The sequence below is a fragment of the Amblyraja radiata genome, chromosome 7 (assembly GCF_010909765.2).
Source record: "Amblyraja radiata isolate CabotCenter1 chromosome 7, sAmbRad1.1.pri, whole genome shotgun sequence".
NCBI classification, from domain to species: domain Eukaryota; kingdom Metazoa; phylum Chordata; class Chondrichthyes; order Rajiformes; family Rajidae; genus Amblyraja; species Amblyraja radiata.
The window spans coordinates 10214182-10239330 of NC_045962.1; the positions used below are offsets into that span (position 1 = coordinate 10214182).

The window sequence follows — 25149 nt, forward strand, 5'->3', positions numbered from 1 at the left end:
AGTACCCACAACACTATTTTAATGTGCAGAAACATCGTTTAGTCGCCATTAGGGTTGTGAGATGGACAAAATTACATGCAATTACTCAGTTCTCAAAATATGAAATGGATTTCTCCAGTGTACCAGTTTCACATGTATGCATTTTTCTACTTGGCTTTACTAAGAACAAGTCAGAACAACAATTAGTGATTCTTCTGTCACAATGGATTCTCAGCACATCAGAACACTTGAAGAACCCTAAAATGATTACCCAGAGAAGGGGTTTCATTTTCAAAATGAAGCTGGTTTGTCACTTTAGCACCAAACTCCCCCAAGAGTCGAATGAATTTCATATGCTCTTTCCCAATCCAAGCCCTCATGCCATCCCGCACTTGATAAGGTGTCACGTGTGCATGCACAGGAATACCTGTTTTGGCTAATCCCTTCAGGATTTCTGGATCAGTGACCCAGGTATTACTTCCCCCTGCATGGCCACCATCCAACCAATACATTGCTGTAATGTTGTTGATGAAGGCAGCTAGTTCCTTGTCCTTTTGCGCTTCATTCAATTCATACAGTAGCTGGTTCAATACCACGCAACCTTTGCTGAAACCAATCAATGTAAATTTCAATGAAGGGTCAGTGCATTTCTGGTTTTCAACCTCTGTGTAATTTCCAGAGAGACTTGGAGTACTCAGGTCATTCTTAGAAGCGAGGCCATTTGCAATTTTAGAATGACCACTACAGGCTTCATCGTGGGCAGCTGTAAATGAATCATGAGACTTTCCATCAGTATTTGTCCGTGAGCGCAGAACAGTGCGTGCTTCCTTAAACCCATTCATCAACAGTGAATACAAGTGTTTGAAAGCCCTGCAGTCAGAGCTATGTTCAGGAGCACCAAACAAATTGCTTTGCACAAAGTTGTCATAGCAATTGAACTTGTGTAGATGCATCCGGGAAGCCTTTATGATCCATATGTGACTGTTAGGAAAACGATGGAATAGTAAAATGGCAACTTCTTCGAGACTCCATTGCTGCCAGCGAACATTTTCTGGATGGCGTATCATCAGATCATGATAATCCTGCAAAGAAAATGCAAATACATGTTTCACTGCGCACCAAACACCGGAATATTCACATTACTTGAAGGCGCAATGGCGTGGCGGTAGAGATGCTTCCTTACAGCGCAAGAGAGCCAGTTTCAATCCTGACTATGGGTGCTGTCTGTACAGAGTTTGTACGTTCTCCCCGTGACCGCGTGGGTTTTCTCCGGGATCACCAGTTTCATCCCACATTCCAAAGACGTACAGGTTTGTGGGTTAAATCGGTTTCGGAAATAATGTAAAATTATCCCTAGTGTGTAGGATAGTGCCAGTGTGTGGGATCGCTGGTCAGAGCGGACTCTGTGGGCCTGTTTCTGTGCTGCATTTCTAAACTGAACTGAAATACCTGTTGACAGTAAAAGCCAGATAGTTACATCCGGAATTCAAATGTGGGCAAATCTTTTTTTTCCACTGATATTAGTCACTAATTTAGACTTCTTTGAAACTCTGAGTCACAGTCAATCCCAGGTATCTACACCATTGTACATTCACTCCAGCTTCTTAAAAAAAATTTGTTTTGACCAAATAGCATTTAAAGGTTTCAACAATTCACAGAAGAGACTTCCAAGAAATAGTTGGTAATGGTTTATTGCCTGGGCTTGCAAGTGGAAACTGGTGAATATCCAAGCTTGGAAGCAGTTCAAGTTGGAAAACAGCCATCACAATTTGCTTATTAGGCTGTCAGAGCACAAACACGACCTTCACACGGAAAATCCATACCAAACCTATTTTGACTTGAAAATACTTCAATTTACATTTTTGCAAAATTAATTACTTAGAATTGCTTACATTCCCTTCTCAACCCACTGATGCACATTTAGTTTCTTTCAGATATAAACAGATTATTTGATAGATTTAGCATAATAGGCTAGTTTTGTCTACCTTAGTTTTTAAATCCATTTGTTTATAGTTCTGAAACAGTGGAAATAGGATTCTAGAATGTCAGAATTTAAAAGGCATACCATGGCAGATGTAAAAAACTTAAGAACTAAAAATGCTGGTTGCATTCAGGAGGCCAGGCAGCATTCGATGAAAGAGAAACAGTTAACATTTCAAGTCAAGCCAACCTCATCAAAACAATAATCTGAGAAACTCTCTTTCTCTTTCCACTGCTGTTGTTTTACCTACTATTCCTGTAGTTTTCTGCTTTTATGATCAATCAGAATTCCTTCTGTTAATCTAACCACTTCTGTAGGAAAGAACTTTAGCTCTGAAAGTTCCAGGGCTGATCACCAAATAAGGTTTTCTTAAATGAGCTCAGTCTTTCCAATTTTTTCTATCTATCCCATAAAAGCATGGAAGACTGGACAAGCAAAGGGTCATCGAAAGTCAGGCATCCATAAGGTGTCACAGCTACGATTTTCATGCTGAGCTGCCTGCAGACCAAGTCAAGAGAGAGTCAAGACTGTTTGATTGTCATATGTACCAACAATGATTTAACGGTGATAGTTATAGTGATACGGTGTGGAAACAGGCCTTTCAGCCCAACTTGCCCACACCGGCCAACATGTCCCAGCTACACTAGTCCCACCTGCCTGCGTTTGGTCCATATATCCCTCCTGTCCTATCCATGTACTTGTCTAACTGTTTCTTAAATGTTGGGACAGTCCCTGCCTCAACTACCTTAGCTGGCAGCTTGTTCCATGCACCCACCACCTTTTGTGTGAAAAAATGATTTCTATTAAATCTTTTCCCCCTTCACCTTAAACCTATGTCCTCTGGTCCTCGATTCATCTACTCTGGGCAAGGGACTCTGTGATTCTATCCCATCTATTCCTCTCATGATTTGTTGCAGCTTTACTGGCCTGTAAGCACAGTAATTGACAGATAACATACAGTCATCAAAAATTCGATTAATAATCATAATATAGGGTAACCAAAGTCTGCAGTATAACTAGACACAATCCATAGAATATCATGTTTGCTGAGGTTTGTGGTCTGTAGTGTTCAAGAGCCTGATGGTTGCTGGGAAGAAGCTGGTGGTCATGATTTTCAGGCTCCTGTACTTTCTTCCCAATGGTAATAGTGAAATAAGAGTGTGGTCAGGGCAGTCTGGGTCTTTGATGACATTGGCTGCTATTTTGAGGCAGTGCCTCCTATAGATCCCTGAGATGGTGGGGAGGTTAGCGCCTGTGATAGACCATGTAGTGTCTACCACTCTCTGCAGTCTCCTTCATTCCTCTAACTCTTCTAACACAGCTGTGAAAGCTGCTCCTACGTTTACATGAGGGATCTACTTAGTTTTAATCTGAAAGAGACAGAATGGAAATGGTCCTTCGGCCCACGCTGATGCGTTCACACCAGTTCTCTATTATCCCACTTTCTCATCCACTCCCTACATGTTACAAGAGCCAATTAACCTGCACCTCCTTGGGATGTGGGAAAAAAAATGATGCACTCTGTTTAAACTGACATGGTCACAGAGAGAACGTACAAACTCCACACTAACAGCACCCGAGGTCAGGATCGAACCCGGGGCTCTGGTGCTGTGAGGCAGCAACTCTACCAGCTTGTCCCAATGTGCTTGATCAGGTGCAGGCTGGCACTGGGAAACTGAGTCAGATAGATCTACTTTAACCCAGCATGCTATGGCCATCTCTTGCTCCCCACCTATGGCGACATACTTCCCCCTCTCCATGTGGCATTCAGCTGAACTCTCTCACATAACTTACTAAACCAACTTTCCTCACTCATAAATCTTCCAGTCCCACACCGACTTTGAATGATGATCAAATTAACTTTCTCTAAAGCACGTTTATCTGCATTTGTTTCCAAATTATGGTTATAATCTGGTGAATACCCTGATTCACCAGATCAAATCACCAATCAATTTAGGTATTCTTCCCAATACAAATCAGCTATAATAACCTTTTCATAAATAATGAAAAATTAAATCTTCAATAATACTTCCTTTCATCAAACCAACAAAACATACTTTGCGGGACACGCAGCATCTTTGGAGAGAAGGAATGTGTGACGTTTCAGGTTGAGACCCTACTTCAGTCTGAAAAAGGGTCTCGACACGAAACGTCACGCATTGATTCTTTCCAGAGATGCTGGCTGTCCCGCTGAGTTACTCCAGAATTTTGTGTCTACCTTTGATTTTAACCAGCATCTGCAGCACTTTCTTGCACAAAACATACTTTGCCATTTTTAAACCAAATCTCTCGCCATTTTATAGACAATAGACAATAGATACAGGAGTAGGCCATTCAGCCCTTCGAGCCAGCACCACCATCAATGTGATCATGACTGATCATCCACAATCAGCACCCCATTCCTGCCTTCTCCCATATCCCGTGACTCCGCTATCTTTAAGAGCCCTATCAAGCTCTCTCTTGAAAGTATCCAGAGAACTGGCCTCCACAGCCCTCTGAAGCAGAGAATTCCACAGACTCACAACTCTGTGTGAAAAAGTGTTTCCTCATCTCCGTTCTAAATGCCTTACCCCTTATTCTTAAACTGTGGCCCCTGGTTCTGGACTCCCCCAACATTAGTAACATGTTTCCAGCCTCTAGCATGTCCAAACCCTTAATAATCTTTTATGTTTGGTGAATACGTTGCAGAGTTTTTCACAGTGATTTCATTCTTTGTTCTGAGATTGTAAAGAGTGGGTGCTGTACTAACATACACAACATTTGAAATCCTCCGATTCTAACTAATAACACTGCAATTTTAATTAGCCATATCTTCAGCTGCACAGATGGATGCACCTTAAAACATTTCTTTAGTCAAACTTTTAATCATCCCTCTGAAAGTCAAAATTTAGAACAGAAAATACTAGAAATATAGAACAGGTCAAGTGGTATAGAGAGAAAAACAAAGGGGAAACCCTTTAGGTTGATAAGTCCATGATCTTTCACCATACAGTGCCCTCCATAATATTTGGGACAAAGACCCATCATTTCTTTATTTACCTCTGTGCTCCACAATTTGAGATTTGTAAACATCATCAAGGACCCACACCATCCTGGTCACACACTCATCTCTCTGCTACCATCAGGTAGAAGGTACAGGAGCCTGAAATCTGGTACATCCAGGTTCAGGAACAGTTTTTCCCCCACAGCCATCAGGCTATTAAACTCGCAATCAAACAAACTCTCAAATATAACAGCTTTTTGCACTTTATCTGTTTATTTATGTGTATATATATATGGTCTATGCTATATAGACAAACTGAACTGTTCTGTATTTATGCTTACAATACTCTGTTGTGCTGCAGCAAGCAAGAGTTTCATTGTCCTATCTGAGACACATGACAATAAACTCTCTTGACTTGACTCTTGACTAGAAAAAATCACGTGTGGTTAAAGTGCACATTGTCAGATTTTATTAAAGGGTGTTTTTATACATTTTGGTTTCACCATGTCGAAATTACAGCTGTGTTTATACATAGTCTCCCCATTTCATGGCACCATAATGGCTTCACAGGCATTTCTAAGTGTTCAGGTGTGTTTAAATGCCTCATTAATGCAGGTATAAGACAGTTCTCAGCACCTAGTCTTTCCTGCAGTCTTTCCATCACTTTGGAAACTTTTATTGCTGTTTATCAACACGAGGACCAAAGTTGTGCCAATGAAAGTAAAAAAAGCCATTATGAGACTGAGAAACAAGAATAAAACTGTTAGAGACATCAGTCAAACCTTAGGCTAACCCAAATCAACTGTTTGGAACATCATTAAGAAGACAGATAGCACTGGGTAGCTTACTAATCGCAAAGGGACTGGCAGGCCAAGGAAGACCTCCACAGCTGATGACAGAAGAATTCTCTCAATAATAGAGAAACTCCCCCAAACACCTGTCCGTCAGATCAGAAACACTCTTAAGGAGTCAGGTGTGGATTTGTCAATGACCACTGTCTGCAGAAGACTTAATGAACAGAAATACAGAGGCCACACTGCAAGATGCAAACCACTGGTTAGCTGCAAAAATAGGATGGCCGGCTTACAGTTTGTCAAGATGTACTTAAAAGAGCAACCAAAGTTCTGGACAAAGGTCTTGTGGACTGATGAGACATAGTACACATAGTAGCATAATGAATTCTGAAGTTTATAGACATATCCTATCTGCTGAAGTTCAAACAAATGTCTCAAAACTCATTGGCCGGCAGTTCATTCTACAGCAAGACAATGATCCCAAACATACTGTTAAAGCAACAAAAGGTGTTTTTCAAAGCTAAAAAAATGGGCAATTCTTGAGTGGCCAAGTCAATCACCCGATCTGAACCCAATTGAGCATGCCTTTTATATGCTGAAGAGAAAACTGAAGGGGACTAGCCTCCAAAACTCGCATAAGCTAAATATGGCTGCAATACAGGCCTGGCAGAGCATCACCAGAGAAGACACCCAGCAACTGGTGATGTCCATGAATCGCAGACTTCAAGCAGTCATTGCATGCAAAGGATATGCAACAAAATACTAAACATGACTACTTTCATTTACAAGACATAGTTGTGTCCCAAACATTATGGTGACATGAAATGGGGGGGGATTATATATAAACACTGCTGTAATTTCTACATGGTGAAACCAAAATGTATAAAAATGGCCTTTATTAAAATCTGACAATGTGCACTTTAACCACATGTGATTTTTTTTCTATTACAAACCTCAAATTGTGGAGTACAGAGGCAAATAAATAAATGATGGGTCTTTGACCCAAACATTATGGAGGGCACTGTATCTTAGAAATTAAGCAAACTTTAAGTTGCAGGAATTGAGGAGAAATGAAAAGAACAAAGGGAATGTGTGATATGATGGAGACCGAGAGAGACTGAATGCTGGTGATGTCAGCTGAGACAGATTGGTGAAGACTGGTTAATCACAGCTGAATTCTCTGGAATAGGTGATGGGTTAATGTTCCAGTTTGATAACTGGTATGTGAGATTCAATCTGGAGTCCTGTTAGGTGGTAATGTGGGCTGGAAGGATGCACTTCATGGGATAAAGGCAGGTTAGGTGAGACAAGAAAATAATAGAACTGAGGAATATTTTTTAAATTGGTGATAAAATAGGTGTGATTGCCCTCCCAGCTTCTTTTCATTGAAAACCCTAAACGTTAAGCGGAGACAGTCTGAATGGACTGTCATATTGTTTCTGAATCTGGGATATAATAATTATTTTAAATATTAATATGTGAATATCCGACGGGCTCTAACAACGTTGAGATGGCACCTGGAAGGGCTACAATCTGCGTGGTGAAGGTGCTTCCACAGTAGGCAGTTGCTGGGTTGGTCTACCCGACCTATACCGAGGGTCATCTTCTGGTTTAACCAAATGCAAATAGGAGGAACAGCATCTCATATTTCGCTTGGGCAGCTTATAACCTAGAGGTATGAGTTTTGATTTCTCTAACTTCAAGTAACTCTGTCTCTCTCTCATCATGGTCATCGTACGTTTTACTGTCGTCCTGTTTAGTTTCTCTGTCTGTTTACTCCCTTCAGTTCCTCCCCGCATACTCTTCTGGTTTGATGTCCGATTTCCACCACCTGCAGTTATTTACCCTTCCTTCCTTCCTCCCTCCCTCCCCTCATTCGCCGCCCAGCGCGCGCTGCCCCGGCGCCGGCCGGGCGGGCGACCAGCCGGCGGGGGGACAGGCGGGCCAGCCGCCCGCGGGCGGCCGGGCGGGGGCGGGCAGCGGCCGCGGGCGGCCGGGCGGGGCGGGCAGCCGGCACGGGCGGGGCGGGCACCGAGGGCGGGCGGGCGGGAGGGCGAGGGGGCCGCCGGCGGGCGGGCGGGCAGGGCAAGCGGGAGGCCCGGGAGGGCGGGCAGCCGGCCGCGGGGGAGGCGGGGCACAGCCGGCCAGGGCGGGAGCGGGCGGCCAGCGGCACGCGGGCGGCCGGGCGGGCGGGAGAAGCCCGAGGCGGCGGCGGGCGGCTGCGGCAGCGCCCGCGGGCGGGGGCGGGGGGCAGGAGTGGCAGCCGGCCGAGGGCGGCGGTCCGGCGGGCAGCCGTCCGCTGGCTGCTTCGTGCTTCCACTGACGATTGGGCGTCGTGCGGGCGTGCTGGCCGACTCGCTTTGTACTTCCCGTCCTCCATCCGTCGCTTCATTTGTCTTTCCTTCCCTCCTCCACCTTCTCTTTCTGCCTTCCCTCTTTCTTTCCTTCCATCTTTCCCTTTTTCCTTCCTTCCTTCTTCCTTTCCTTCTCTCCCTCCTTCCCCTCTTTCTCTCCGTATTTCCACCCCTCCCTCTTTCTTTCCTCCTTCCCTCTCTCGCTTCCCTCCCTCCCCTCTGCTCGGGCACCAGGGCCCGCCCGACACCCCGCCTCCACAGCCCGCGGCCCCTCACCCTCACCCTCTCCCCGCCCCGCCCGGCCCGGCCCGGCCCAGCGCTCTCCGGTGCGACAAGGCCCGCCTCCCATCCCCGGCGCTCACCTGCACGTCTCCCGGGAAGTAGAGCAGGTGGTGCCGGCTGGCGCCGCGCCCGCCCAGCCCCAGTAGCAGGTCGTTGCTCTTGCCCGGGCCCCAGCCCGGAACCCCGCTCAGCTTCAGCACCTCCACCCCGGGCCCAGCGGCCTCGGCCTCTGCTGCCCCGACCCGCCCGCTCATGGCCACTAGGCCCCGGCCACAGAGCGGCCGGAGAGCGGGGAGCTGGCAGCGTCCTAGCGCCCTGCAGCCAACATCAACATCAATATCCCCGCCCCCTGAACCCTCGCCAGTCGCCAGTCGCCACCCAAACCAGTGAACGGCACTGAGACAGAGACGGAGACGCTGCGAACTACTCCTGTCAAACCATGCACTGGAGAGGGTCCAGAGGAGGTTGACCCGAATCATCCCATGGGCCTGTACTCGCTGGAGGTTAGGAGAATAATTGGGGACCTCATGGAAACCAAAGATCATATATCATCTTTGATTTAGTGAAAAACCTGGATGGAGAGGATGTTTCCACTAGTGGGAGAGTCTAGGACCAGAGGACTTTCCTTTAGGAAGGAGATGAGGAGGGATTTCTTTATATATTTAAAACAGGATCTCTCCATAAACTACTATCAAATGTTACTTAACCACTAACCATCCACCATCATGGCTTGCTTTCCTGGGAGCTATGTTTCGATAGATTTCCTAAATGGTCTGCCTTTCATGGTGGGTTCCTTCCATGGATTGTTATAAATTAAATACACTTTTGAGGTTTCTGTACCAGAATTTTGAATGCTTGGACTTGGAGTTGGATAGAGTGGATGTGGAGAAGCTGGTTCCACTTCTGGGACCAGAGGTCATAGCCTCAGAATAAATGGATGTTCTTTTAGGAAGGAGATGAGGAGGGATTTCTTTAGTCAGAGGGTGGTGAATCAGTGGACTTCATTGCCACAGAAGGCTGTGGCTGTCGTCGATGGATATTTTAAAGGCAGAGGTAGATACATTCATGATTAGTATGGGTGTCATGGATTATGTGGAGAAGGCAAGAGAATGGGGTTTGGAGGGAGAGATAGATTAGCCAAGATTGAATGATGGAGTAGACTTGATGGGCCGAATGGCCTAATTCTGCTCCAATAACTTCTGAACTTGTATCTATCTGTTCACTGCTATTTCACATTTGCATCTGAAGTTTTACTTGAGGTAGGAGATAAACCCAAAGCAGCGGTGGACTTGGAATAATAATGCAGGTTTACTTATTAGACACAAAAGTCTGGTGTAATTCAGCTGGTCAGGCAGCATCTCTGGAGAAAATACATAGATTACTTTTTGTGTAGAGACTCTGACCCACTGAGTTACTCCAGTATTTTCTGTCTATCTTTGGTATAAATCAGCATCCGCAGTTCATTTTTATTACAGGTTTACTGATTAGTCTGTGAAACAAAATGAAAGAACTGTGGAGGAAAACAAATAAAACTGCAGATGTTGAAATCTGAAACAAAAGAACAGAAATGCTGGAAAACCTCAGTCAGTTAAGCAGCTTTTGCGGAAAGAGAAAGCAGATAACGTGTGTCAGGAACCCTTTGCAGAGAATAATAAAAAGATTTGTCAAAGAGGCACAGCAGAGAAACATGTACTTTCGGCACAGCTTGCACATGCTGACAGCACACAAGGGTGCAATTTGGCCCATCATGTCCATGATCTGTACAAGTTGCTTAACTAAGCTAGTCCTTTATTACCTGCTTTAGGCCCATATCTCTCTAAACCTTTCCTATCCATCTAATTGCCTACCATCTCTTAAAAAAAACTTCCACTGGCAGTATACACTCTGAAGAAGGGTCTCAAACCGAAACTTCATCCATTCCTTCTCTCCAGAGATGCCGCCTGTCCCGCTGAGTTACTTCAGCTTTTTATATCTATCTTCGGTTTAAACCAACATCTGCAGTTCTTTCCTGCAGCATATTCCATATACCCATATACCTGTGTAGAAAATGTTGCACCCTCATGCCCTTTTTTAATTGTTCCCATTTCCCCTTCAATCTATCCCTTCTAGTTTTAAGCTCCCCTACCCTGAGGAAAAAAAACTGTGACCATCCACTTTGTACCTCTATAAGGTCACCACTCAACCTCCTACCCTCCAGCAAAAACAACCCCAGCCTAACTAGCCATTAAAATTGAAGCCATCAGTCTGGGCATCATTCTCATGAAACTTTTCTATATTCTTTCCAGATTAGTGATATCCTTCCTCTAACTGACAGGCCAGAACTGTACATAATATTCCATGTGTGGTCTCACCAACAACATAGACACTTGTTACATAATGGCCTAATTCCTTTACTCAATGTTCTGACTGGTGATTGCAATGATTTTAAACGGACAATTTGCTTTATAAATGAAGACGTTGGAAGTCTTTCATATATAATTGAAATATAACATCAAGGACAAGGTGTATGGTATTGAAGAGGGGAGTTGTAAACTTCATCCTGAATATGTGGGCATTTGGTACTCATCCATCTTGTTTTTCTTTATAAATAGATGCATATAATATTTAGAGCAAGGAGGCTACAACATATTTTATTAACAATGTGTGTGCTTTGGAAAATAAATTACTAGATTAAGGGACGGCATATTGGCGCAGCTAGTAGAGCTACTGCCTCACAGAGCGGGAGACCGAGGTTCGATCCTGACTTCCAGTGCTGACCTTGAAGAATTTGGAAGTTATCCCTGTGACTGTGTGGGTTTCCTCCAGGTGCCCCAGTTTCCTCCCACATCTCACAGACGTCCGGGTTTGTAGGTTTATTGGTATTTCTAAATTGTAAGACGTAGATACAAAAATGGGGTAACGTAGAACTCATGTGAACGGGTGGTCAATGGTCAGTATGGACTAGGTGGGCCGAAGGGCCTGTTTCCACGCTGTATCTTTGAATCAATTACAACTATTCCAGGGATCAATCGGAGAAGCTGTGGTTGTTCTCTTGGCACCAGAGGAGATTCGGAGAGGATCTGATAGCAACATTTAAAACCATGAATGGTATAGGCAAAGTAGAGTTAAGAACTAAAGGATATAGAATGAAGGCAAGTGTCAAAACAACTCAAAATGACATTGGGAAAAATATTTTTATATAGTGAGTGGTTAGAATCTTGAAGGCACTGTTAGAGGATCATGGATAAATTATGATGTTCAAAAGAAAAATGAATAGGTAAGTGAATGGTGAATAATTTCAGGTTGTGAGGGGGAGCTGGATTAGCTGGATTGTTTTTGTAAATGAATATGATGGATATGATGGGCCAAATTGCATACTTATGTGTTATTTTTCTGTTGTTTTCAAACAGTATTTAAAACTCAACCACGTTTTGGAGTATTGTTAGGTCAGTAGGGATAAGGTCAATTGATCCCCTTCCCAGGTAGAGACCCGGGATCAATCCTGCCTACGGGCACTGTATATATGAAGCTTGTATGTTCTCCCCGTGACCTTGTGGGTTTCCTCCGGGTCCTCCGGTTTCCCCCCACATTCCAAAGACATACAGGTTTGCAGATTAATTGGCTTCTATAAATTGTCGCTAGTGTGTAGGATAAACGGGTGATCATTGGTTGGCATGGACTTGGTGGGCTGAAGGGCCTGTTTTCATGTTGTAAACAATCTAAACTAAACAGCAAATGCTGCTACTACTCACGTGCTGAGATAAAACCTGTTTTGGGTCAATAACCTTTCAACATAAGTTCTGAAGAAACTAAGACAATGTTGCTTTCTCCATGTGTGAGCTACTTTCAAATGAACCCTTTTATCATGTGCCTTGCTTTCTTCTTCCTACCTTTCCAATTATAGTAACTATCTTATGGAGTAATCAAGTCAAGTCAACTTTACTTGTCACATAAACGTACAAGATGTACAGTGAAATGAAAGTGGCAATACTTGCGGGATTGTTCAAAACAACAGAACAGAACTGAACCAGTATTTACATTTAAAAAAGAAGACGCAACAGTATTTATGCCCTGGTGAGATCAGAGTTTACAGTCCTGAGGGCCTGTGTGATGAAACTCCGTCTCATCCTCTCTGTTTTTGCAGCGTGACAGAGGAGGCGCTTCCCTGACCGCAGCAGCTGGAACAGTCCATTGCTAGGGTGGTAGGGGTCCTTCATGATCTTGCTGGCTCTGGATCTACACCTCCTGGTGTATAGGTCCTGCAGGGGGGGGGCGAGTGTAGTTCCCGTGGTGTGTTCGGCCGAACGCACTACTCTCTGCAGAGCCTTCCTGTCCTGGGCAGAGATGTTGCCAAACCAGATCGAGATGTTTCAGGTCAGGATGCTTTCTACAGCACCAGAGTAGAAGGATTGAAGGATCCTTAGAGAGACTCTGAATTTCCTCAGCTGCCTGAGGTGATAAAGGTGCTGCCTTGCCTTACTCACCATTGCGCCAGTGTGTTCTCCCAGGTATTTAAAGCTGCTCACCCTATGCACAGTGGTCCCATTAATCCCCAGTGGCGTGTACGTCCTTGGTTATTGTGCCCTTCTAAAGTCCACAATCAGCTCCTTAGTTTTTGTGACATTCAAGAGGATGCTGTTAGCCTGACACCAGAGTGCCAGGTCAGCTACCTCCTCCAGGTAGGTCTTCCCATCGTTATCAGAGATCAGGCCCACCACCACTGTGTCTTCAGGAAACTTGATGATGGAGTTGGAGCTACACCTGGCCACACAGTCATGTGTGCACAGTAGGCGGCTGAGGATGCAACCCTGGGGGGATCCTGTGTTCAGGGTGAAGGGGTTGGAGGTATGTCTCCCCATCTTGGCCACCTGGGGCCTGGTGGTCAGGAGGTCTAGGACCCAGGCACACAGTGGGGTGTTCAGTTCCAGCAGCTTATCCGCAAGTCTGATGGGGATTATGGAGTTGGTGGGGACTATGGGACTAATGTGAATTTACCAATTTAAATATGACTATAACTACAGCACATCATTTTATGGGATTTTTAGTTATACAAAGCAAGAGGAATCCAGGTTCCATCATAAATATTTAAGTATTGAATCTTCATGGTGCGTTACACCAGGAAGGCTGGAAGTATCATCAAGGGTTGCTGACACCCTGGCCATTCGCTTTTCTCTGCTATTTCTTCTGGGGGATGATACAGGAACTCAAAAGCCCAGACGTCTAGAATTAAGAACTACTTCTCTCGTACTGCTATCAGACGCCAGAACCAATCTTTGAGGTATGTGTAGGAAGGAACTGCAGATGCTGGTTTACACTGAAGATAGACACAAAATGCTGGAGTAACTCAGTGGGACAGGCAGCATGTCTGGATAGAAGGAATGGGTGACATTTCGTGGCGAGTCTGAAAATGGTCTCGAGCCAAAACATCACCCATTCTTTCTATCCAGAGATGCTGCCTGTCCCGCTGAGTTACTCCAGCATTTTGTGTCTACCTGAGGTGCTGCCAATTACTCTTACTTTAACACTATCTCAATCCGTTATCCATTATTATCCATGTCTGAAGAAGCATCCTGACCTGAAAAGTCACCTATCCATGTTCTCCAGAGATGCTGCCTGATCTACTGAGTTACTCCAGCACATTGTTTATTTTGTAAACCAGCATCTGCAGTTACTTGTTTCTACATTTTACTTTAGTCTTTATAGCACCACTTCAGATCATATTGCAATCTGCACTATTCTGCTGCTTTGCACTCATTTATTTATAGTTGTATTTGTCATTACTGCATATATACAGTTTATTCCATGAGCTTCATACAAACAGGGAATTTCATTGCACCTTGCTGTAAATGACAATGAATTAATTTGAATCTGATCTGAACCTGAATCATATCTGCCTGGAACCCAGCATTTCGAAAAGCAATACTTTATCAATGCCAGAGGAGGGCACCATTTGATAACATTTGGATTGTGTCACTCGCCATATTCGGAGTGTGCTGCCGATGGTCAAAGGTCTCCTGTTTGCTTCCGCATTATAAATTCGAGTAACTGAACCGTCCTTCTCAATTTGAAGGTGAGCTTTAAAATCTAAATGTCAAAAATAGACTTTATTCATAAAAAATATATAGAGGCGCCTTAATCAAGTTGGTATCCTTTTCAAATATTTGCAAGGCAACATCATTTGATCCGAGTGATGCACGTGGCACTTTAAAATCAACAACACTCCGGCAGAAGTGAGAACTAAATTATCAAAGGGCGAGTGTGTCATCAAAATATTAATAGTTTGTGATATTAACCAAAATATATGGATGATTGCAGCAAGAGTAATGCAAACATTACGAGAAACGTTATGTTTGCGTGGACTAGTGCAATTAAATAGGAAAAAGTGGTTTGAATAAAATAAAAAATCAGTCTGAAGAAGGGTCTCGACCCGAAGCGTCACCCATTCCTTCTCTCCAGAGATGCTGCCTGTCCCGCTGAGTTACTCCAGCTTTTTGTGTCTATCTTTGGAACGAATAAAGCTGGTTCAGTTATTCCTTTAGCAATACATTATAGAGCAAAACATTATACAAGAGCAATACATTCTAGAGCTAATTCAGTGTGACAGTCAGACGTCTGGGCGGTGTGCTCTGGCGAGCGGCTGCCTGCCTGCCTTGTGGGCGGTTTCAGGTGGCGACATCACCAGCCCGGGGATAGGGTGATTAACAAGGCGGCGAAGGTCGCAGGCAAAGATCACAGAGCGGATTTGGTCGCAGGCAGCAATCCTGCCAGTGAATGTACTTCCCGCCCGTGCAGAAAGGGGTCACCCCGCGATTGCGCTTTGTCAAATCAGTGGGGAAAAAGTTGCTCGGCAGTTTTGAAAAGAGGTGCTAAATCTTTGGGCTGTAGTTTGCATCCTTTTACTGGACTGTGCAGTGAAGGCTGAGGATTGCTTAGCTTTCAGACTACACTTGCCACTAGTTTGTTATTTGAGAGTTCAAGTCATTGTAGTCTGTATTTCCCAGGTAGGAAATCAAGTAGATAAAAAAAGAAGAAAATAATTACAAATGTTTTACATTTGTACACACACGCACACGTGTGTACATGTATATATTATACATCATGTATGTATATATTGTAAAAACTTATTTGTGATGTATAATATATACATTGATTCATATATTACAATATATTATATGTAATATATTATAAAACATGATTATGTATATATATATTATACATTACACATGCGTGTGTGTGTGTGTATACACAAATATATATATAAATATATTTTCACACACATGCGTGATGTATTATACATTGATTAATATATAACAATATATTATGTGATATGTAATATAAAATATAATATACTGTATAGGGAGGTTTCACGGCAGTCGGGTCACGACCCATGACCCGTACTGTTGCTACGCTACTCCAAATGGAGTACACACGATGTACTGCAGGTAGGCACTTACCATTGTTTCCAGCGTAGCGGGCCCGTTAAAACCCGCTGAAATTGTCAATTTTTGCGCTGTAAATAATTATGGAAATCGGGATAAGCGTGAGAGACATTTAGCCTACTTCAGAATTCCAAAAGTGAGGAGAAATGACAGTAGATAGAAGCGAGAGCTGAAGGGCCAACAACAGCCAGAGTGCTTGACGAACATTGGCCGTTTGCTCACTGCATTTCATCAACTAAGGCATTATTTGTGTTTTTTCTTGATTCCTTTGGCATCTAAAAAGTTTCAGAAGTGATAAATCTGGCTGTAATTTTTTTAAATCGCCCATGGTTCTCAAGTGGTTTTTTACATACAAAATGAAAACGCATCTGAAGAAAAATTTACAGCCAGATTTATCACTTCTGAGAATTTTTAGATACCAAAGGAATCAAGAGAAAACACAAATAATGCCTTACTTCATGAAATGCAGTGAGCAAACGCGATAATTCCCAATATTTTCAATGTTTACCAAGCACTTTAGCTGCTGTAGTCCCTTCAGTTCTCGCTTCTCTATACCTTCATTTCACTTCACTTTTGGAATTCTAAAGTTGGGTACATGTCTCTCACACTTACCCCGACTCCCACAAATTTATTAAGCATTAATAACATATACCGGAAGTGACGGATGTCTTTCAGTTGGATTTAGCGGCTCCGTGCGTCGAGCCCTATGACCCAGTGACCTTCCGTGCAACCCCCCTATATATTACATCACACATGCATGCGTGTGTGTATATAAATTTGTGTAATAGTAATGTGATAATGTAATAAATAGCACATTGTAAATATTTTTTCCTTTTCTCGGTTTGATTTCTCCTTTATTATATGCTTATATAAATTTTTTCAACATATTTGAATGCTCAGGTCACATTTTTAATTGCTTATGTACTGAACTAATCTGGCCCAAATAAAGAAGTAAAGCTCTATGTTTTTAAGACCTGGACTGCCATTAGCTGTGGATGTGCATCATGTAGTGTTGGAATAACCAGTGCTGCAATGAGAGTTGAGATCTGTTCCCCAATGAACACCAAGGTAAACGTGAAGTACAGTTATTTTGCCCTTCACAGAAAGGTGATTTTGCAATGGCCAAGATGGCCTTTTAATTATTGCAGGGCACAATAATTAAAAGGGAAATACAAAGGGGAGATGCAGGGGCTTGCAGCCCTGATAATAAAGCATAACGTCAGGGCAGCAGTGTGCATTGATTCTGGTCCAGACAGAATCAGTATGGGCAGAGTCAAAGGAGCAAAGTTACCAATGGCATTGTTTTGTAGGCTGCACAGTAGCACCAATAACACAAATGAAAATATTAATAGTTTGTAATATTGATCAAAAGATAGGGAGAATTGCAGCAAGAATAATCTAAAATCTTCGAGAAACTTTAATCCTCAACGGACGAGGCCAATCAAATTGGAAAAAGTAATTTTAATAAAATAAATATGTCGGAAGGAACTGCAAGTGCTGGTTTACAGCAAAGAGAAACGCATAATGTTGGAATAACTCAGCGGGACAGGCAGCATCTATGGAGATAACTTTTTGGGTCGGAAGAAGTGTCTCAACCCGAAATGTCGCCCATCTCTCTGGAGATGCTGCCTGTCCCGCTGGGTTACTCCAGCATTTTGTGTCTATCTTTTTGAATAAAATAAAGTTGGTTCAGTTTTAAAGAGCAATGCATTATCGAAAAAGTGTAGGAACAATGCATTTTTGACTCTAATGAAACATGGTTAATTTTAGTCATCTTTACAAAATGATCTTCGAGGGAAGTAATCAGAATAATTTTTTTAATATTCAGTCCAAGATGGGCATGAAGTTATCAAAAGTAGAGTTGAATTAGAAATGAATTACATAGGTATGAGTGGAGACACAAGGAACTGCTGAGACAGCAGTTTTGTGCAGCAAACAATCCACCGGACGAACTCAGTGGGTTGAGTAGCATGGAAACAGACCTTTCAGCACACCAAGTACACAATGACCACTGATCACCTGTTCACAGTTATGATATCCCACTCCTACACAATAGGAGCAATTTAACAGTGGCCAACTTAAAAGTACAAACCAACAGGTTTTTAGTTTAGAGATACAATGTGGAAACAGGCCCTTCAGCCCAGAGTCTGTGCTGACCAGCGATCCTGCACACATACTAGGGACAATTTACTATTGTACCAAGCCAATTAGCCTACAAACCTGTATGTCTGGAATGTGGGAAGAAACGGGAGATCCCGGAGGTCTTTGGGATATGGGAGGAAACCGGAGAACTTGGGGGAAAGTCACTGTCGCTGGGAGAACATGCAAACTCCACACAGACAGCATCCGAGTTCAGGATCAAATCTGGGTCTCTAGTGTCTTTCCATTCTCAAATGCTGCTTAACCTACTGGGTTTCTCCAGAAGATTGTTTATTGTACAGAGGTGTGAGTGGTGAAATGGATTAGAATTGGAAATTAAAATATTTGCCAATAAATAAGGGAACAGCAATCATCTGGGAAATAAGAGCTCTATGGAAAAGTTGATCCACTGGTGTCTAACGAACAGTTAGAGCCCTGTATATAGTCTCTGCATTTAAAGAAGATGAGCTGAGCTTGTGGAACATAGAGTCTTAACGTCATAGAGTCATAGCATAGTGTGGAAACAAGTCCTTTGGCCCAACCTACCCACACCGACCAACATGTCCCATCGACACTAGTCCCACTTGCCTGCGTTTGGACCACATCCCTCTAAACCTGTCCTATCCATGTACCTATCTAATTGCTTCTTAAGTGTTGCAAAGGTTCCTGCCTCAATTACCCCCTCCGTCAGCTCATTCCATCTACCCATCACCCTTTGTGTGAAAATGTTACCCCTCAGATTCCTATCAAATCTTTCCCCGTTCACCGCCCTCCGGTTCTCGATTTCCCCTACTCTGTGTAAGAGAATCTGTGCATCTGCCCGGTAGATTCCTTTCATGATTTTATACAGTCATAGAAGACAGAGGTTCATCAGATTGATTCCTGTGAGTGATTGAATGATTGCGATTTGGTTGGAGTTTAAAAGAATGAGAGGTGATATTGTTTAAACATGGATGTTTGTGGACGTGTTTGGCAATGTGGATCTTGTGGAATAGGGGAGAATTTAAGTAGGAGCTAGAGCCTCAGGTTAAAGGGTCTGCATCAGTTATTGCCCAACTCTTGTAGCACTGGAAACAGAGGTCCTTTGAGTTTAGAAACACCATCCTTTGATTTCAGAGGAGTGTGGGAGAAGGAGGTTGTGTGAACTTAAGAGGAGCAAAAGAGACAGAAGTCCTGTGAGAGTGTGCAGAGTGTTGGAGATGGAGGGTCTGTTAGTTTGGAGTGTGCTTGTGTTAAGTGATGGTGGCGGCCCAGTGAGATACCTGTCTCTGCAGGAGGAACCCAGCTCCCACAGTACTTTGGACCCACAATATACCCTTGGATTACTGGGAGACCACGCACTTCTCGGTGAGTGGCTGCAGGTTCTCCAGCCGGGAAATTGACTGGATATTTGCATCTGGATAGATCTTTCATGAGTTCAGGGTGCATTTAACTAATGGTGTACAAATGGATGTGGCAGAATGCCTGTTCCTGTGCTATATGTTCTATATGCCCTTTAATTGCATTATTATTACTTTCAGTTTATAGGCTTGCTCCAAAGCAAGAAGATAGATAATAAAGAGCTTGTTTAATGACCCCCTGAGCTACTAAAGATACCAATATTGTATTTCCAAAGGTCATCCTCTACCCAGTGCTCATCAATGTGAAACCTTTGTGTACTCATAAAATGTAACAACCCCAATCACTTAATTTATTGCCATTTATTGTCTCAGAGTCATTGTTACTTCTTATGCATTTGTAAACAATCCACACAGCCACAAAATATTATTTCTGAAATTCAGATTATTTAGATTCAGATTATTTAATGACCACACAGTCAAGCTGGTGGAATTCATATTCAGTACAGGATGTTACACAATAGGCTGATTCCTGTCAAACATAACATGAAACACAAACAACATACAGTATACAGTACATGCACGAGGTGGCTTTGTGATATTATCATAGAGTGTTCAGAGTTCGAATTTCATATGGATAGAAACTGTTTTTAAATCGTGATGTTTTGGCAGGCAGTGAGCTGTAGCGCCTCCCTTAGGGCAGCAGGTGGAAGATGTGGTGAGCTGGGTGGGAGGGATCAGAAATGATTTTCTTCACCCTTGACACGGACCGTTTGAGATTGAGTGATTCTATTGATGGGAGGGGAGTGCTGATGATTTTGGATGCTTTGTTGACAATGCGCTGTAGTTTATTACGGGAGTGAGTGTCTAAACTGCTGTACCAAACTGTTATTGATGAAGTGAGCATGCTTTGGATGATGGCTGTGTAAAATCGGATTAGGAGATGTTTCCTCACTCTGAACTTCTTGAGCTGACGGAGAAAGAAGAGTCTTTAGTTGGCTTTTTTATAAATGTGATCTGAATTGATTTTCCATTTGAGGTTATTGCTTATGTGAGTGTGAAATAAATGTGATTGAACTAATGTATTGTCATGTATGAAGATCAAATATGTTAAGTCTTTGTCTTGTTGTGTACTAAGTTAGCTCTGTGCTGCTTACAGTACATAGAGTTGCAGTATTGGCAGTTTCACCCACTCAGAGTAGCACTGACTCGATATCCTTCTCTTACAATGAAAGGTCATTGACCTGAAACGTAAGATCTGTTTTTGAAACATTACATCTCCAGAAACACTTTCTTAAATGCTGAGTGTGTCCAGAATTTTTTGGTTTCATTTTATATTCTAAGTGTTCATTAACAAGTGTTTCTTGCAAGAATGCAACTCCTTGGTTTTAAGTTCATTTGGATTTGTACAGTACTGACTGATCAGTGAAGTGCTTGCATGGCTCTGAGCATTCTCAATGTAATGCAAAATAAAGCAGGCAGCAGCTTAATAGGTAAATGTTCAAAGTCAGCAGAGCTGCAGGCAGCAGTGCAAAGCAGAGTAAAAGCCCTGTCCCACGGTACGAGTTCATTCCAAGAGCTCTCCCGAGTTTGCCCTGATTCGAACTCGGAGATTTACGGTAATGGCCACTCGTCGGTACTCGGGGATCCCGTGGACATTTTTCAACATGTTGAAAAATCTTCATGAGTCTTCCCGTGCTTACCTGCCGTCAGCGTTACGAGCCGCTAAGAGACATCTCCGAGCTCCGACGTACCCGCTACGCTCATTCTCCGTGCTTACCACGAATTTGATTTTTTTTAAACTAGGGATAGCTCTTGGAATGAACTCGTACCGTGGGACAGGGCTATAAGGACATTTCCCAGTCAAGAGGAAAATTGGCAAAGAACTTGCAGCGTGGTTCCTCGTACATTTGAACTTTTAGTTTAGTTTAGAGATACAGTGTGGCAACAGGCCCTTCAGCCCACCGAGTCTGCACCGACAAGCGATCCCTGCACATTAACACTTTCCTTTTTACATTTCTACGATTTTTTACAATTATACCAAGCCTATTAACCTACAAACCTGTACGCCTTGGTAGTGTGGGAGGAAACCGAAGTTCTCTGAGAAAATCCATGCAGGTCACGGGAGAACGTACAAACTCCGTACAGACAGCACCCGTAGTCAGGATCAAATACGGGTCTCTGGCACAGCAAGGCAGCGACTTTACCGCTGAGCCACTGTGCCGCCGTGCGTGAGTTCAGAGAATGCTGTTCTCTTGCTTGAAAAGCTGTAAGCGTCATTGGGGAGATTATTCTGCAAAATATTAATAAAATGAATTTTTACTTTCTGCAGTTTTTGGCTTTCTGATTAAATCAAGGTATGGCATTGCAAAAATTAAGTCTCCGCTTGGCTGTGTGTTTGCTGAATATTTCTGAAGCTAGAAAGAAAGACGTTGTGGAAAGGGTCGCTAAAGCTGCACTCTGGAATAACCAAGGTACATTTAATTTCTTCTATCTATCTATATATTACTAAAAGTCTCATCATGACCACTTCCTGTTGCGCTGTATATTGATTTTCGAAAAAACACTGCCACTTACGGCTGTGATTTTTGGCCATCTTACTCAGAGTCCCCCTCCGCTGGCCAGGACAAGAGGATTGTTCCCATCTATGAAAAATAAAAGACTTATTAATGTTTAAAAAATGTTGAGATTCTCTCTCCTGAAGGCCACGCCCCTTCCGGAGGGACTATAAAAAACAGAAGTGTGGAGGTACCTCGGTTCTCTGCAAGATGGGGGGGATAAGCGAAAGGTCGCAATTCTCACTCTGAGTTGTGAATAGCACTGAACAGATGTCTACTAAACTGAGTGGTTTTACCGACCTGTGGTTTGAAAATGTAGTTTGAAAATGCAAAAGTGTTTTTTGGTTTGAAAATGCAAAAGTGTCTTTTGGTTTGAGAATGCAAACGTTGCCTTGCCTAATTGAAAAGTTGGTTTGAGAATGCTAAAGTTGCCTTGCCTAATTGAAAAGTTGGTGTGAGAATGCTAAAGTTGCCTTGCCTAATTGAAAAGTTGGTTTGAGAATGCTAAAGTTGCCTTGCCTAATTGAAAAGTTGGTTTGAGAATGCCTTGCCTAATTGAAAAGTTGGTTCGAGAATGCCTTGCCTAATTGAAAAGTTGGTTTGAGAATGCCTTGCCTAATTGAAAAGTTGGTTTGAGAATGCCTTGCCTAATTGAAAAGTTGGTTTGAGAAAGCCTTGCCTAATTGAAAAGTTGGTTTGAGAATGCTAAAGTTGCCTTGCCTAATTGAAAAGTTGATTTGAGAATGCAAAGGTTGCCTTGTTTAATTGAACAGTTGGTTTGCGAATGCAAATGTTGCCTTGCCTAATTGAAAAGTTGGTTTGAGAATGCAAAAGTTGCCTTGCCTAATAGAAAGGATGGTTTGAGAATGCTAAAGTTGCCGTGCCTAATTGAAAAGTTGGTTTGAGAATGCTAAAGTTGCCTTGCCTAATTGAAAAGTTGGTTTGAGAATGCTAAAGTTGCCTTGCCTAATTGAAAAGTTGGTTTGAGAATGTTAAAGTTGCCTTAGCGAATTGAAAAGTTGGTTTGAGAATGCTAAAGTTGCCTTGCCTAATTGAAAAGTTGATTCGAGAATGCCTTGCCTAATTGAAAAGTTGGTTTGAGAATGCCTTGCCTAATTGAAAAGTCGGTTTGAGAATGCCTTGCCTAATTGAAAAGTTGGTTCGAGAATGCCTTGCCTAATTGAAAAGTTGATTCGAGAATGCCTTGTCAAATTGAAAAGTTGATTCGCGAATGCCTTGCCGAATTGAAAAGTTGGTTTGAGAATGCCTTGCCTAATTGAAAAGTTGGTTTGTGAATGCCTTGCCTAATTGAAAAGTTGGTTTGAGAATGCCTTGCCTAATTGAAAAGTTGGTTTGAGAATGCTAACGTTGCCTTGCCTAATTGAAAAGTTGATTTGAGAATGCAAAGGTTGCCTTGTTTAATTGAACAGTTGGTTTACGAATGCAAATGTTGCCTTGCCTAATTGAAAAGTTGACTTGAGAATGCAAAAGTTGCCTTGCCTAATAGAAAAGATGGTTTGAGAATGCTAAAGTTGCCGTGCCTAATTGAAAAGTTGGTTTGAGAATTCTAAAGTTGCTTTGCCTAATTGAAAAGTTGGTTTGAGAATGCTAAAGTTGCCTTGCCTAATTGAAAAGTTGGTTTGAGAATGCTAAGGTTGCCTTGCCTAATTGAAAAGTTGATTTGAGAATGCCTTGCCTAATTGAAAAGTTGGCTTGAGAATGCAAAAATTGCCTTGCCTAATTAAAAAGTTGGTTTGAAAATGCTAAAGTTGCCTTGCCGTCTATATAATTAAAAGTCTAATCTTGACCGCTTCTAGTTTGCGTTGTATATTGATTTTAGGAAAAACGCTACCACGTACGGCTGTGATTTTTGGCCATCTTACTCAGAGTCCCCCTCTGCTCATCAGGTGCCGAGGATTTTTCCCATCGATGAAAAATAAAAGTTATTAGTGTTTAAAAAATGTTGAGATTCTCTCTCCTGTCAATCACGCCATGAAGGCCATGCCCCTGGAAGTGTGGGCGCGGCACAGTCTCTGCAAGAAGGGGGATGGAGAGGTCATGACTGTCTTTAGTGGCCTTGCACCCTGCTTGAAATGGTATGAAACTGCACTTGAATTTGGTGGCCTTGCACCCTGCTTGAAATGGTATGAAACTGCATTTGAATTTGGTGGCCTTGCACCCTGCTTGAAATGGTAGGAAACTGCATTCGAATTTGGTGGCCTTGCACCCTGCTTGAAGTGGTATGACAATGCACTCGAATTTATTGGCCTTGCACCCTGCCTGAAGTGGTATGACTGCACTTGAATTTCGTGGCCTTGCACCCTGCTTGAAGTGGCATTTCAAGGAATAGCCGTGAGTCAACTGCCAGCCCACCAGCCGTGAGGGAGTGAGCTGCCAGCACACCAGGCTTGAGTGACTGAGCCGCCAGCCCAAGAATCCATTCGGCCCACAATGTCCATACTAGCTCTCTGGAAACCAGTCCCTTCAGCTCACAACACCCATACTAGGGCTCCAGAAAGTGTCCCTCCCCCCCCACTGGCCACCAATATTGGAATTGGTGGAGAGGTGGAATATTGCGTCGGGAGACCAGCCCTCCCGTGTGAAGTGGGACCCAACGGGTCCCACTTAGTCTAGTTACTGCTAAAATTCTGAGTAAAAATTAAAAATGGAAATATTTGTGTTTTGTCTTGATCACAGGAGAGAAGAAAATACAAACAACTGTGCTGAACATATTTTCAGATTATGATTACAACAGATCAGTTATAACTCTTGTTGGTCCAGTTGAGACATTGGGTAAGATTTCAATACATTTTGTTCTTAAGGTTATTGTTTTTCTTAACTCCAGAAACAGACGAAATTAAGTGTTTTCTGGTCCAGGACGTAAGTGCTCAAAGATAGGGCCCCAAAATCAAACTTCTGGTTTGAAGCTCAGATTCTGTTCCTCAGTGGGTGTTAGGTTTGGTATTTACAAGTTCATCATGAAGGAGAAGTTTGCCTGGGGTTGTGTCACAAAAAAATCTGGCAGCACCAACTGATTGGCAGTGGGATGGTCCTGATGAGTTGATTCTGAAGATAGACACAAAATGCTGGAGTAACTCAGCGGGACAGGCAGCATCTCTGGAGAGAAGGAATGGGTGAGTCTGAAGAAGGGTCTCGACCCGAAACATCACCCATTCTATCTCTCCAGAGATGCTGCCTGTCTCGCTGACTTACTCCAGAATTTTGTGTCTTTCTTCAGTGTAAACCAGCAGGAGAGCGGTGGCCCGGTAGGGGCGGACCCAGCCTGAAAGAGAGGTGCCTGTCGGGGCGGCCCAGCCTGGGGGG

General features: G+C 43.1%; 2 protein-coding genes across 3 annotated transcripts in view; one reads left to right on the forward strand and one right to left on the reverse strand.

Moving 5' to 3' along the window:
• c7h2orf69 (chromosome 7 C2orf69 homolog) lies at positions 1-8867 on the reverse strand. The gene is made up of 2 exons (XM_033023691.1): positions 8454-8867; positions 1-1061 (listed from the first exon to the last, which is right to left on the reverse strand). Exons 1-2 carry the CDS (start codon positions 8850-8852, stop codon positions 219-221), a joined length of 1242 nt encoding a protein of 413 aa, XP_032879582.1. The 5' UTR covers positions 8853-8867; the 3' UTR covers positions 1-218.
• The window catches only part of ftcdnl1 (formiminotransferase cyclodeaminase N-terminal like), a 26158-nt gene continuing 9766 nt past the window's right edge, over positions 8758-25149 (forward strand). The window contains exons 1-3 of one of the 2 annotated variants that reach the window (XM_033023692.1): positions 8758-8876; positions 21600-21741; positions 24523-24618. In XM_033023692.1, coding sequence (XP_032879583.1) covers positions 21627-21741; positions 24523-24618 — 211 coding nt within the window. In that variant the 5' untranslated portion in view covers positions 8758-8876; positions 21600-21626. Of the gene's footprint in view, positions 8877-14349; positions 14423-21599; positions 21742-24522; positions 24619-25149 lie in introns of those variants that run through there. The other variant, XM_033023693.1, reaches the window with a different exon arrangement.